The following is a 13,573-nucleotide window of genomic DNA, read 5'->3' on the forward strand; positions in this document are numbered from 1 at the left end:
TTAGGTCTCTCCTTTGTCTCCATTCTGTCCTGTACAATGACTAAAATGCTGACTTATAGCACCAAGTGCAAATATCTACGTTAAAGGTTTGCAATGGCTTGTGGTTCTCTAAATTGCAAAATCCTATTCATATAATAGGCTAGCTTTACCAAAATAGAGATGGTTGCCATAACCATATTATAAAAACCAAGGTTTGTGTTTGGAAAATCTCCTACAAACTTTTCCTTTCCTGTCTTAGCAATAAGAATTTAAAATTGGATATAAAAGGCGGGGGTGGAGCTATTACTGAGGTCTGACTCAGTAAAAAGACTTGGACTCTTCAAGTACTTTACACTGTGGGCATGTGTTGCCATTTGGGCCTTTCTCCAGCATTACATTCTAGATGTGACAGAACTCTTGGCCACAAAAAGAACCCACCAAATCAGCAAGCTGAAGCAGGAATTACTGTCAAGCCTTCCCCTCCTCCAGGACTATAGAATAGTAGCTGAGGAACAGCTCAGACTTTCCCACTCTGTCCACATGTGGCTGTGTGCTCACACAGAGGCAAGAGGAGGTCATCAGTGTCCTCCTCCATCGTTCTCTGCCTTATTCCCTTGAGACAGTCTCTCGATGAAGCTAGTAAGCCTCGCTCTCAAGCCCCCACAGTGCTGGGGCTATGGGAACTAGTGCAACCTTATGGGTGCTGGGATCCAAATGCACATCCTTAGCTTGCATAGCAAGCCCTCTTACCCAGGAGCCATCCCTCTAGCCCTGCTGGTCTGTGTGCCTCATGCACATAGTGCCCGTGGAGACCAGAAGGCATCAGATCCCCTGGGACTGGAGCTAAGAGACAGTTGTGAGCTGCCATGTGGGTGCTGGGAAGCAAACCCAGGTCCTCTGGAAGAGCAGTTGCTAAACCATCTCCAGCATATGTGTGTGTATATATATTTCATACTCACACACATACACACACATTTCTTATTCCTTTTTTACTGTTTCAATGTAGGCATAAAAAAACCAAAAACTTACATCAAGCATGGCAGTACATGCTTGTAATCCAAGCATTCGGGCACCTCGGGCAGAAGAATTCCTAATTTGAGGCCACCCTGAGCTACATAGAGGAAGGTCAGCTTAAGCTTTCTCAGGAGAGAAAGGGAGGTGGGTAGAGACTTACACAGTTTATTTGTATTGGACAGTTTGTTCTTACCACATAAACCATATATTAAGCTACATTACACTCTCTCTTGTTTAAACAAACTGGAAAAACAAAAAGAGAGCTGCTGAGCCAGGAGACAGTTTAGCAGGTCAAAGTGCTGCTCTGTAAGCTGGATGACCTTTATTTTATCTCTAGAATCCATAGAAAGGCTCAAGGAGAGAACTGATGCCACAAAATTGTCTTCTGACCTCTACACGTGCTGTGGCATGCATATACTTCCTAGCACACACCATAGGTACACATAATAACAACTAATAAAAACTTGCTTTTTAGTTGTTTTATTTATTTACAGGCTTTGTGGTTTGCACCTGTGGTCCCAGCTGCTCAGGAGGCCAAGGCAGAAGGATCAGCTGAGCCTGAGAGTCTAAAGCCAGCTTGGGCAACATCGCGAGACCTCAACTCAAAGAATATCAAGCAAACAAAGGGCCTGCATGAAGAGAAAACATCTTCTGAGTAAAACTCAGAAAGCAAAGATTCTGAAAAACGTTATTTTAATTAAGTAGGTCAGAAAGCCAAAGCACTGCATGAAGAGAAAACATCTTCTGAGTAAAACTCAGAAAGCAAAGATTCTGAAAAACGTTATTTTAATTAAGTAGGTCAGAAAGCCAAAGCACCCTTAAAGGCCAAAGTTTTAAATTCACTATTAGTCCCGACCTAATGCAATCTGGAATGCACAGGGCTACTTCAAGCTTATTTCAAGCTCATGTGTGTAAATATACTATGACATTTGAGTAGACGAAGGAGAAAAAAAAAGGACCTCAGAACTTAGAGGGAATCACGGGAAGGAATGGATTAATTTTGAGAGGTTAGAAGAAAAGGAAGTCACACACCCATTCCAAAGTCCCCCAAGACTCATCATTTTCTCTAGCAACACTTACTTTCCTCTCCTCAGAAATTCTGAATATTTCTCTACAAAAATTGAACTCAAACCACAATTTGAAATCAGAACTATATTTATACTGGCAGGCAAAATACTGTTATTCAGAAATGGGTTCTAGGCCAAATACAATACAATAGTCCTGTGAATAATCACACACACACCCAAATAATTCTTTAGAAATGCAAGCGGGGGCTGGGGAGCACTTTCAAGTTAAGCAATGACTCAGCTGAGACAGAGTCTAATCTGGAGAAAGCATGACCCTGAGTGCGTGACACAGTAAATCTTCCACCGCAGAGCTCTGAAACACCCGAGATGACGCCACGGTCTTAGAATCAAAATCGAATGTGCAACAAATCAGCACATGGTAACTTTACATTTTATCATGATTAATGACGGTTTACGGTACCCTTCAGAAAACATCTTAAAGTGTGCCGTACTGCTCACGTTTCTCTAGTTATCTCATGACTGACTGCCCGTGAACCAGTTTAGTCAACAGTCAGTTGAACGAGCTAACGGTGAAGACCAGGAGAACCAGAAACCGCAGGGATGAACCACGCTCCACCGCCGGGGCCAGACTGGGTTTGCCTCTTTTCTAATGAGTGCGCGTCTTGCGAAGAAACGAGAAACTTGAATGCATAATCAAACGTGGATTTTCTAAATAGCAACGTGCTATATAAAACAAAATGTTTTTTTTTTTTTTTTACCTGATTTCTTTCTTTCCTTTTTTTTTTTTTTTTTTGTTTGTTTGTTTTGTTTTGTTTTGAGACAGGGTGTTGCTGCATAGCCCTGGTTGTCCTGGAACTATGTGGACCAGGCTGGTCTCAAACTCACAGAGATACTCCTGCCATCTCTGCCTCCTGAGTGCTGATATTAAAAGCATGCATCACCATGGCTGGCTTTCATCTGATTTTTTAAAATAACAAGTTCACTGTTAAATTTGTTCCGATCAACAGCAATCATAAATTATCACTTTGGCTGCTACTGATATTTTGTGTTTTCCCCCCTAATTTGCATTTTTTCTCATTTTTAAGAATCAAAAGCAAAGAAGTGAAAAAGAGAAAAAATGTTTGAAAGACAATTTCACTTGTCTGTATAAATGTCAATGAGTAAACTGGGTGTGAGATCCTATTTGCATTGGCAATCTTTATAATTTTTAATAATATTTGTAGGGGTAAATGCATGTCTTAGGGCTTCATTGCTGTCAGAAAACACCATGATCAAAAACAAGCTGGGGAGGAAAGGGTTTGTTTCAGCTGGTAGTTTTACAGCACAGTTGAGGAAAGTCAGGGCAGAAACTGAAGGCAGGAATCTGAAGGCAGGAAACGAAGCAGAAGCCATGGAAGAATGTTTACTGGCTTGCTCCTCATGGCTGACTTAACCTGCTTTCTTACAGCATCCAGGACCACAGCCATGGGGAACACCACCCACAGTGAGCTGGGCCCTCCCACATCAATCAAGAAAATGCACTACAGGCTTACCCACAGGCCAACTGGGTCAGGGCCTTTTTCTCAATTGAGGTTCCCTTTTCCCAATTGACTCTAGCTTGCGTCACGTTGACATAAAACAAGCCATCACAGTGTGCCTGAGTGCAAGTGTCTCGGAAGCCAGAAGAGGACGCCCAGTACCCTGGAGCTAGAATTATGGATGGCTGTGTGGATATGGGTGCTGGGATACAAACTTGTGTCCTCTGCAAAAGCAGTACATGATCTTAATCAGTGAGCTACCTCTCTAGTCCCCAGAATAAACTTAAAGTTGATACATTATTAAATTTAATAATTTAGCTTCTTTATTTAACTATAGCCAAAGCAAACGCTAGAGACTAGATGGTCTTTGTGGGTACACGCATGTGAGTGGAGGTCAGAGGTTGACATCAGACTTCTTCTTTGATTGCTCTCCATCTTAAACTTTGCGTCAGGGTCTCTCACTTTGAACCAAGAGCTCACTCATTTGGCTGTCTGACTATCCAGCTTGCTCTGGGGACCCCTTGCCTGCCTCCTTGGCACTGGAATCACTGCCTCTTGGCATTCATGTGGGTGCACGGCAAGGGCTCTGCCTGCTGAGTCAATTCTCCAAACTGTTGTGTAGTCTTTTTATTATACAATTTCAACTTATATGAAAATCACATTTAAATGTTTTTATTTTTTTTAAAAATCACATGTATTTTGCAACTTGAAGTAAAGAACTGCTTTGTCTTTTTAAGTGTTTTCAAGGGGGTAGAATTTTAAGGTCTAGCTTACATGGTGAATATTTTGTTTAGTTTTCTTTTTTGTCCCATCATAATTAACTGTTGAGTAAAAAGTTACGTTTTTCTTTTTTTGTTCTTTTCAGACAGGGTCTCATGTAGCCCAGGCTGACCCTAGATTTGCTTAGCCATTCTTATCTTCTTTCCTATATACCTCCTGAGTGCTGAGATTACAAGCATGTGCTGTTATGCGTTGTCTACTCACTGCTGAGGATTAAACTCGGGCTTGTGTGTGTTTGGTTAAGTATTCTAAGAATTGAGGTATGTCCTCAGCCCCCAATTCTACTTAAAATTCTACTTGTTGGCAATAAATTTATTTCATTAATATAGTACAATATTATTAATATAAACTCCATGATACCATAATTTGTGATGAAAATAAGAGACTTACTGTAGTACTTACATAGTTAATTGGAATCACTATGTACACTTGAAAAAAAGAAGGTAGAGACCAAGTGGAGGGAACAGAGGGAAAGGAGAGGGAAGGGAAGATATTGATTGGGATTTTTCAGCACTGGGAAATGAACCTAGTGAGAGTTAAGTATTCTATCACTGGACCAGCTCAAGAGATTTTATATAATTATACATTTTTATGTGTGTATGTAAGTGTTCATGTGTGTGCATAGGAGGAGGAAAGTAGACCCACAAGTGTGAATGCATGTGCATGTGTGTGAAGAAAGCCAGAGGCCATTGTTGGATGTCTTCTTCAGCTACTTAACACCGTATTTCTTCAGCTGTCTCCCACTGAGTCTCAAGTTCACTGGCTGTACTGTACTGGCTGACCATCACGACTCAGAGGTCCTTCTGTCTAATCTCTCCAGCACTGACCTTACAGGTGAGCCAAGAACGCCTGGCTTTTGTGTGGGTGCGGTGACTGAAGTTAGGCCCTCATACTCCCTTAAGTCCTTTATTAACTGAGCCTTCTCTCTAGTCCCCACAAATATGAAAATATTTTTAATGCCAGCAAATCAACTATGCTTTCCCTTTCTATTAGTAACGGTCTATTAGTCCCTTTTATTACTAATTCAGATAATTTACAGTTTCCATATAGAAAGCTTTAAAAGCAAGTTTTGTATAGACAAGACATCCCGAAAAGGAGGGCTGCAAATTTATCACCGAAAAGAGAAGCTATAATACCTTTCCCACTTAGTGAATATTAATTCCATACCAAACCCTCTAAGAGCAGAAGGTGATCTGGGCCTCAGATCCAGTCTCACTTCTGAAAGCTTCCTATTGCAAATCCTTACACACAACGTGGCCCCACAAAGTTTTTACAAAGCTCTAACGGAGCATCATGATGGAAAGCTGGATCAAATCCAAATCCAGATTTCGCCATGCCTTGCGGGACCTAAGATCTGCAGCACTGGGTTGACAAGCCAGTGCAGCAATAATAGGGTGGAGCTGAGAATCCGTCATCCATATGAGGAATACCTCAACTCACCAGTGTTTACCAGGCCTGTCCAATCTGTAGCCGTGAGCAGCCATGAATGCAACCTAACACAGAACTGCTGGCTTACTGAAAACATGATGAGTTTGTGGGAAGCCCGGGGAGATAAGCCAATGGTGTTGCTCTCCAGCGTGAGAGCAAAGGCAGGCTGCAATGCCAGCAGGTTGGCCCCACCTGTGCCCATCTCCTGTGCTGTTCTGGTATTAACAGTTTACAGTCTGCTGGTCATTCATGACTGAGTTTCATTTCCCCATACAGCAAATCACTTTCGCATCTACCTTCTCAGCCTTCCATACCAGCACACTCACCTTACCCCACTCACCTTATTTCATGTGAATCCCTCCGTCTACGGTGCTTCTCCCTAGCTACCAATCTACTTAGCCTGTATGCATCCGTCACTAGAAAAGTTAAGTCACTCATCTTTCTTACCCTCCCATACCACTATTAACAAGTAGAATGGATAGCTATTTCAAAACAATTTCTTCAAAGATTTTTAATTAGTTCTTGTATAATTTTGTACAATTGATTTGATCTTATTTACCTGCTCCTACACATTCTCCCAGATTCACTCCCCCATCTCTATCCACTCAACTTTGCATCTTTTTCCCTTTTTTTAATTGAAAAAAAAAATCCATACAATTTAGTATGTGTCCTTTTATAACCCATCAAGTCCAGTGTGTTCTGCCCATATATTTTCGGATGTTTATCTTGCATTTGAGCACAGCTGACTTACTGGAACTATATACTGTTAAAGAAAAATGACTCTTTTTCATAAGTGCTATCAGTTGCCAATAACTCCTCAGCTAGAGGTGGGGCTTCATACTCACTTCCCACTGCCTGTTGAAATTTTACCTGACTTGCGCGTGCACAGTCCTTATGCATGCTGTCACAACTGTGAGTTCCTATGTGCAGCTACCCTGCTATGTCCTTGCAGATGTCCACTTCTGGTTCTTTCAAAACAATTCCTAGCATGTACTTGATCACATGCCTTCTTCCATTCCTGTCTGACTGTAACCCTCCTTCAGGAGGCTTTTGTCATCTATTAATTCTCAGGCTTATCTAGCGCTTGGTACTCGCCACATAAACAATGAATTTGATATAATAATGAATAACTGAGGTTCTCTGGGAAGGACAAATAAAATAAATTACATATTTAATGATTCAGGCATTACTCAAAAAAAGGAGATAAAGTACATAAAATATTCTCATCAGCACACAATTCATTTCCCCATCTATTTATAGAAATTAGTTTTAAATTGTAATTTCTAAAACATTGTTCAATTTAGACATTCATATCAAAATCATGAAAATGTAATGAGAAACATGAAATAGCTTATTTACCTAATATTCTTTTTCCCTTAATTTAAATGTTGGCACTGTCGAGCATACCCAGATGTTTATATCATTACAAATAACTTTTAACCATTTATGGCAATTCGGAAAACTGCATCTGGTACTTCTTATGTTTCCTCTAAAACTGCCACTACTGCCAAAAACATCTATAAAGAACTCTCTCAAAAGATTTGGGTAACAAAGCGTCTGGGAATGTATTTGGCTTATGTTCAACAGGACATTATATGTTTTCTTGTATAAGTCATGTCCTGGAAAATGGAATGTCTTTATTTAAAATAAAAACTCAACCATTCAGCATCATAAAGGTAGTTCCATGTGAAACATTTCAAGCTCCTTTTGTCTCTGAAGTTTTAAAACATGTTTTTATGCTTCATATATTACAGAAAGTTATATTGGGACTCATTTTATACATACTATGGACTTTTAAAAAAATTCTAAGGAAAATTTACATTTTTAGCTCATATAAGACATTTAGAAACGTAGCCACTAACTACTTTTCAAAATTAGTTGTGAAAGCCTTTAAGGTATAAGTAGGGCTTGGGATGCAGACTTCCCTAGTACACACAAGGCCTTCGGTTCCACCCCTGCATAGAAACAGTAAAGACACAGGCATAAGCTAGCAGGTAGAACAAAAGATGTTCCTAAGTTTCTATTGCTTGTGAAATGCACTTTTCTTTGCATAACACAAAACTCAGTGCTTTTTAGTATTAATTACCAAATCAAAAACAATCTTATGCTTTCCATTTCAATTGATCTAATTATTTTCATTTAAGCAGGAATTTATCTGAAGGGCAACGAAGAAAGCTGAGAAAGGAAAGCAGCTACCCACATGCATGACAGCCTATCTTCCCATGGCTCAGCTGCACTAGGTTTACACAGATGATAGTTTCTCATCAATAGCAAGTCTACAGGAGGGCTGGAGAGGTGGCTCAGAGGTTAAAAGCACTGGTTGCTCTCCCAGGGGTCTTGAGTTCAATTCCCAGCAACCACGTGGTGGTTCATGACCATCTATAATGGGATCACATGCAGGCAGAACACTATATACATAATAAATAAACCTTTAAAAAGAAAAAGAAAAATATTATATATATATGTATATATATATATATATATATACATATATATATAAAACAAGTCCACAGGAATACTCAACTCCAATGAACTAAGAATAAGAACACCATCCTACTCACTTGATAGACTGGTGTACTGACTTTAAAAAGTACATAACAGGGGCTGGAGAGATGGCTCAGTGGTTAAGAGCACTATCAGTTCTTCCAAAGGACCCGGGTTCAATTCCCAGCACCCACATGGCAGCTCACAACTGTCTGTAACACAAATTCCAAGGGATCTGACACCTTCACACTAACGCACATAAAATGAAAAATAAATAAATTAAAAAAAAAAAGTACATAACAGATTTTTTGGGTCTGTTGGTCTCCTTGTGGAGCTCCTGTCCCCTCCAGGTCTTTCTATCTCCCCCTTCTTTCATAAGATTCCCTGTACTCTACCCAAAGTTTGGTTATGAGTCTCAGCATCTGCTTCCATACTCTGTTGGGTAGAGGCCCCTCTGTGAGAGGCTCCTGTCCTGTTCCCTGTTTTCTCCCTCTTCTGATGTCTGTCCCATTTGCCTGAGTGAGGACTGATCATCTTACCCAGGGTCCTCCTTCTCGCTTAGCTTCTTTAGGTGTACAGATTTTAATATGTTTATCCTGTATGTCTAATATCCACTTATAAGTGAGTATATACCAACATTTGCCTGCAAATTTCAGGGTTTCCTGATTTTAATTGCTGAGTAGTATTCCATTGTGTAAATGTACCATAATCTCTGTATCCATTCCTCAACTGAGGAACATCTGGGTTGTTTCCAGATTCTGGTTGTTACAAATAAAGCTGCCACGAACATGGCTGAACAAATGTCCTTGTTGTGTACTTGAGCATATTTTGGATATATTCCTAGGAGTGGTATGGCTGGATCTTGAGGAATCACTATTCCTACTTGTCTGAGAAAGCAGCAGATTGATTTCCAAAGTGGTTGTATAAGTTTACATTCCAGCAATGGAGGAGGGTTCCCCCTTGTCCACATCCTATCCAGCATGTATTGTCACTTGAGTTTTTTATCTTAGCCATTATAACGGGTGTAAGGTGAAATCTCAGGGTTGTATTGATTTGCATTTCCCTAATGACTAATGATGTTCAGCATTTCTTTAAGTGTTTCTCTGCTATTCAATATTCCTCTATTGATAATTCTCTGTTTATCTCTGTACCCCATTTTTTAATTGGATTACTTGATTTGTTGCTTTTTAACTTCTTGAGTTCTTTATATAGTCTGGATATTAGCTTTCTGTCAGATATAGGGTTGGTGAAGATCCTTTCCCAGTCTGTAATCTGGGCACAGGGGTCTTTTCTGAGACTGATACTCCAACCAAGGACCATTCATGGAAATAACCTAGAACCCCTGCACAGATGTAGCCCATGGCAGCTTAGTCTCCAAGTGGGTTCCCTAGTAAGGGGAACAGGGATTGTCTTTGACATGAACTCAGTGGCTGGCTTTTGATCACCTCCCCCTGAGGAGAGAGCAGCCACAGAGGAAGACAATGCAGACAGTCCTGATGACACCTGATAGGCTAGGGTCAGAGGGAAGGGAAGGAGGACCTCCCCTATCAGTGGACTTGGGCATGGGAGGAGATAGTGGAGGGAGGGCAGGAGTGGGAGAGGATGAGGGAGGGGGCTACAGCTGGGATATAAAGTGAATAAATTGTAATTAATAAAAAAATAAATTTAAAAAAGAAAAATAAAAAAGATTTTTAAAGTACATGACAGCATATGAAAGAAGTCTTGAAACTATGTTAAAAAGAGCACTCCATTTTAACTGTTAAAAATGTTAAAAGAATATCCTCCAGAAGGAAAGGCAACAGTAACCTTGGTTAACTGCCTATGAAAATATAACATCCACAGGATGTTCTGGCCCTTATCGGTGTTCTAGAGAAACTAAATGTGCCACTTACGGCCACCTCTGTGCACAAAAGTCTTAAATTACTACCTTACGATGTCCATCACGTGCCATTTCCTTAACTCCTTTAAAGGGGACTATCAAGTGTTCCACACAGCAGCCAATGGGAAGCGAGCAGCTGGTCTTTATTAGGTGCTTACAGACCAGTAAAGCACCGGGCATGTGTCTTCATGTTTCTCATACAGAGCTCATAAATGCCCTCAATTCATGACCACAGTTGCACGTACCTGACATTAACAATCACATACTCTAAGAGGAACTGATGTCATCCATGTTCTACTGCTTTAATACTGGGGTCAGGTCATACGTAACCACTCTTTCCTTATGTTTAGCTAGACTGAATCATATCTAGGTAGTAATGATATAATCAACCATTCTGAATAAAACACCACTTCTTAAAGTAAATTTCCTAATATTGTCTAAATGTTGAAACAGTATATCGACTAATCATTAGTCTACAGAGGGTTGGAAATAAGACAATACTCTGCCTTTACAATTCAGGTCTCTGTGTATTTTCTTGCAACAAAAACTAATTTGTCTTTTTCAAAATTGTTTCTCCTGGCCAAAACTTTTGCTGTCTGGCCAACTTCTGTGTTAAAAATAAAGTACAGTATTACAACATCAATCAACATATAAAGTACTTAATGACTTATAAAAACATACAGGAATGATTTTGGAAATAAGTAAGCCAATCTAGAATTTATTTATATTATCAAATCAAGAATAGAGCATTGAGAAAATAAAATTACTTTTGTGTTTGGAGATATAGAAATGGCACTAAGCGCTTAGGTAATGTAAGAAAACACTGTTAGAAGCTATAAAAGGCAAGAATAATTTAAAGACATAATAGAATCAACTGTCTCAGTGTTGCCCTTCCTGTCTGTGCCACATTGGCTCCCTGGGCCTTTTCAAATAGCAGCTGTACAAGTCGAAGTAAGCAAACTTTCTAATACTGACTCCCTAGAATAAGCCCAAAGTTCCTACTTATTACTAATGAATATTCATTATGTTTTATACAAATAAAACCCAGGCCACCTGCCCTACCAGCTATGATGAAGAAAACTGAAAAGGTTTCAATAGGTGGCTGAACAAATACCAAATACTATAGTAAGTCACAGACTTCTTTATCTGACCATGGTCCACTGGGGATGACTCAGGTCAATGTCTAAAAGGGATGTGGCCTTAGACATCAGGGCACACAGCACCAAGCTGTCACAGACCAGTGATTTGGTGCAGATTTCCCTCCACTGATGGCTCAGCTCTAAGATAGGAAGGCCTTGCCTAACCCTCTAGGTGCTCAGTGTTCTTTTTGGTTCACCACATGCGCTCAACTAACACTCAGTTACACTGGCTTTCTACCGATCTAGATTATTTTTCCAATGCATATTTCCTCTTTATTAGATAAGCCATTTCAACAGTCAGGGCACAGTAAAAAGGCTGCCACTGCATCTCTGAGGGAGCCACAGAGAGCAAAAGACAAGCCAGACATTACAAACATCCTTTTCCTTGACAGGAATACAGTAATGTGGGAAGATCTCTTTACTTGTACCAAGAGCTCTCTTTACTTTGGTACAAGTAAAGAATCTTCATGGAAATCTCAGTCTCAATAATCTACAAAAGGGGACTGATGCTATACATTTAGTTAGAGTTGTTCATGCATGGCAAATGAGTAAGAAAAAGACTAAACACTATAGTCTCTGTTAGGTCAACTGTCCATAACAGATACTCACTCTAAATTGTTTCCTTGCTGCCTATTTCCAGGCCTACTTGAGATTCAGAGTTCTGATGTGCTGATTAGTTTTTATGAAATAAAAACTCAGAATAAAGTCTCAGAGTGAAGTTATCCCAACTCCCTTGCAACTATTATATTTTGTTATATCTACTTGGGGTCTCCTGGGAAATCTAGGACAAGTTATTGAGGTTGTACCTGTGGGCCAGTGGTCCTCGTGGGCTTATTTCCTGAGTGTCCATGTCATTATTACTGTTTTAACCATATCTCTGTTGTACCACCTCCTTCTATTTGTGCTTTCTGACATCTATTTTATGGCACATGGTATACATTTCTTAATTTCTTAACTGCTGTGTTACTGCTATGACAACAGAGACATCTACAGCCAATGTACTCCTAGGCTCTGTTACCACCTCCACGTCAACAGCCCCAGAGAAGCTTCAAGTCCCTGGCTACCCCTAAACATGAGATTACATTTGATGCTATGCCATCACTGTCAGCTGTTAAGCTTAGCAAAGCACTGTGCACCCCCCTGCCATGTGGGGTTCAACAGGGACTCAACTTTAGAGAACTAACAGAACTACAAGATACTTCACAAGCGCCAACCCAAATGTATGGAGTGCCCGGTGTAATGCCCACCCACAGCCACAAATCTCGTAAACTGCACTCAGCAGTCACTTCACAGAACGTTACCTAGAGATACCCAGATGCTTCAGCTGTAGCATCAACTATCAGCAAGAAGACAAAACCACAAAGACTGGATCAGTTACATCAGCCGACTTGACCAATAGGGCAACAACCAACACACTGGTCACATCTCAATATCCAGGAGAACTGACGGGACACCCAGGGCTCTCCTAATGACTCCGCTTTCATTATATTCAGACTCAAAGCAAAGCAAACTGTACATGGGATGGGAAATGGAAGTTGCATACCCTAGCCTTACTCAGCTGTGCCAATGTACGGCAGAAGACTACACCCAACTGAACATAAGGAATGTTGGAGAGAACAAAGAAAAGAGACCTACTTTGCTTTTTAAGTTCTTCTATTTGTTCTTCTTTTAGATCTAACTGCTCTGTAAGTCTTGATGCTGAATCCAGTGCAGCATTAGCGTCATCCAAATGTTCCTAGGGGAGGAAAGGTTATTAAAAACAGTATGCAAGGCGCCCTGCAAGCCACAGGGCTGGGAGAGGCTTCAGAATCGATCAATGGTTCCGCTAGCGGTAAGGCTGCACTTCTGCGACCATGGGCAAGTTTGTGCAACCTACTGACGTCACAGCACATCACTGCCTTTTTAGAGAACTAAATAAAGATGCTACGAAAAGATAACATAGCAAAAATAATTTTTTTTTTTTTTTTGAGACAGGGTTTCTCTGTGTACACTTGGCTGTCCTGGACTAGCTTAGTAGACTAGGTTAGCCTCGAACTCACAGCAATTCACCTGCCTCTGCCTCCCTGAGTGCTGGGATCAAAGGACTGTGCCACCAGGCCAACATAGCAATTTTTTAAAGTAACAAGATACAAACTTAAAGAGATATATAAAATCAAGACATATAGTAACAAATGTTTTTTTTTTTTAATTTTTGTAAGATAACTTTATAAAGGGATGTTTCATTATAACTATTAACTGGACATCTCTGTTCTGTTTACACAACAGTTCCATCTACTCTTATATGAAAGCTTCATCGTATTCGCTGCTTGTTTATTTCCACTTCAC

General features: G+C 40.2%; 1 protein-coding gene across 2 annotated transcripts in view; it reads right to left on the reverse strand.

Moving 5' to 3' along the window:
• Window positions 1-13,573, reverse strand: part of Trip11 (thyroid hormone receptor interactor 11) — a 73,543-nt gene that overhangs the window by 13,575 nt on the left and 46,395 nt on the right. For both annotated transcript variants that reach the window (XM_021650189.2, XM_021650188.2), the window contains exon 16: window positions 12,884-12,983. In XM_021650189.2, coding sequence (XP_021505864.1) covers window positions 12,884-12,983 — 100 coding nt within the window. The remainder of the gene's footprint in view (window positions 1-12,883; window positions 12,984-13,573) is intronic.

This window comes from Meriones unguiculatus, chromosome 7 (assembly GCF_030254825.1).
Source record: "Meriones unguiculatus strain TT.TT164.6M chromosome 7, Bangor_MerUng_6.1, whole genome shotgun sequence".
Lineage (NCBI taxonomy): Eukaryota > Metazoa > Chordata > Mammalia > Rodentia > Muridae > Meriones > Meriones unguiculatus.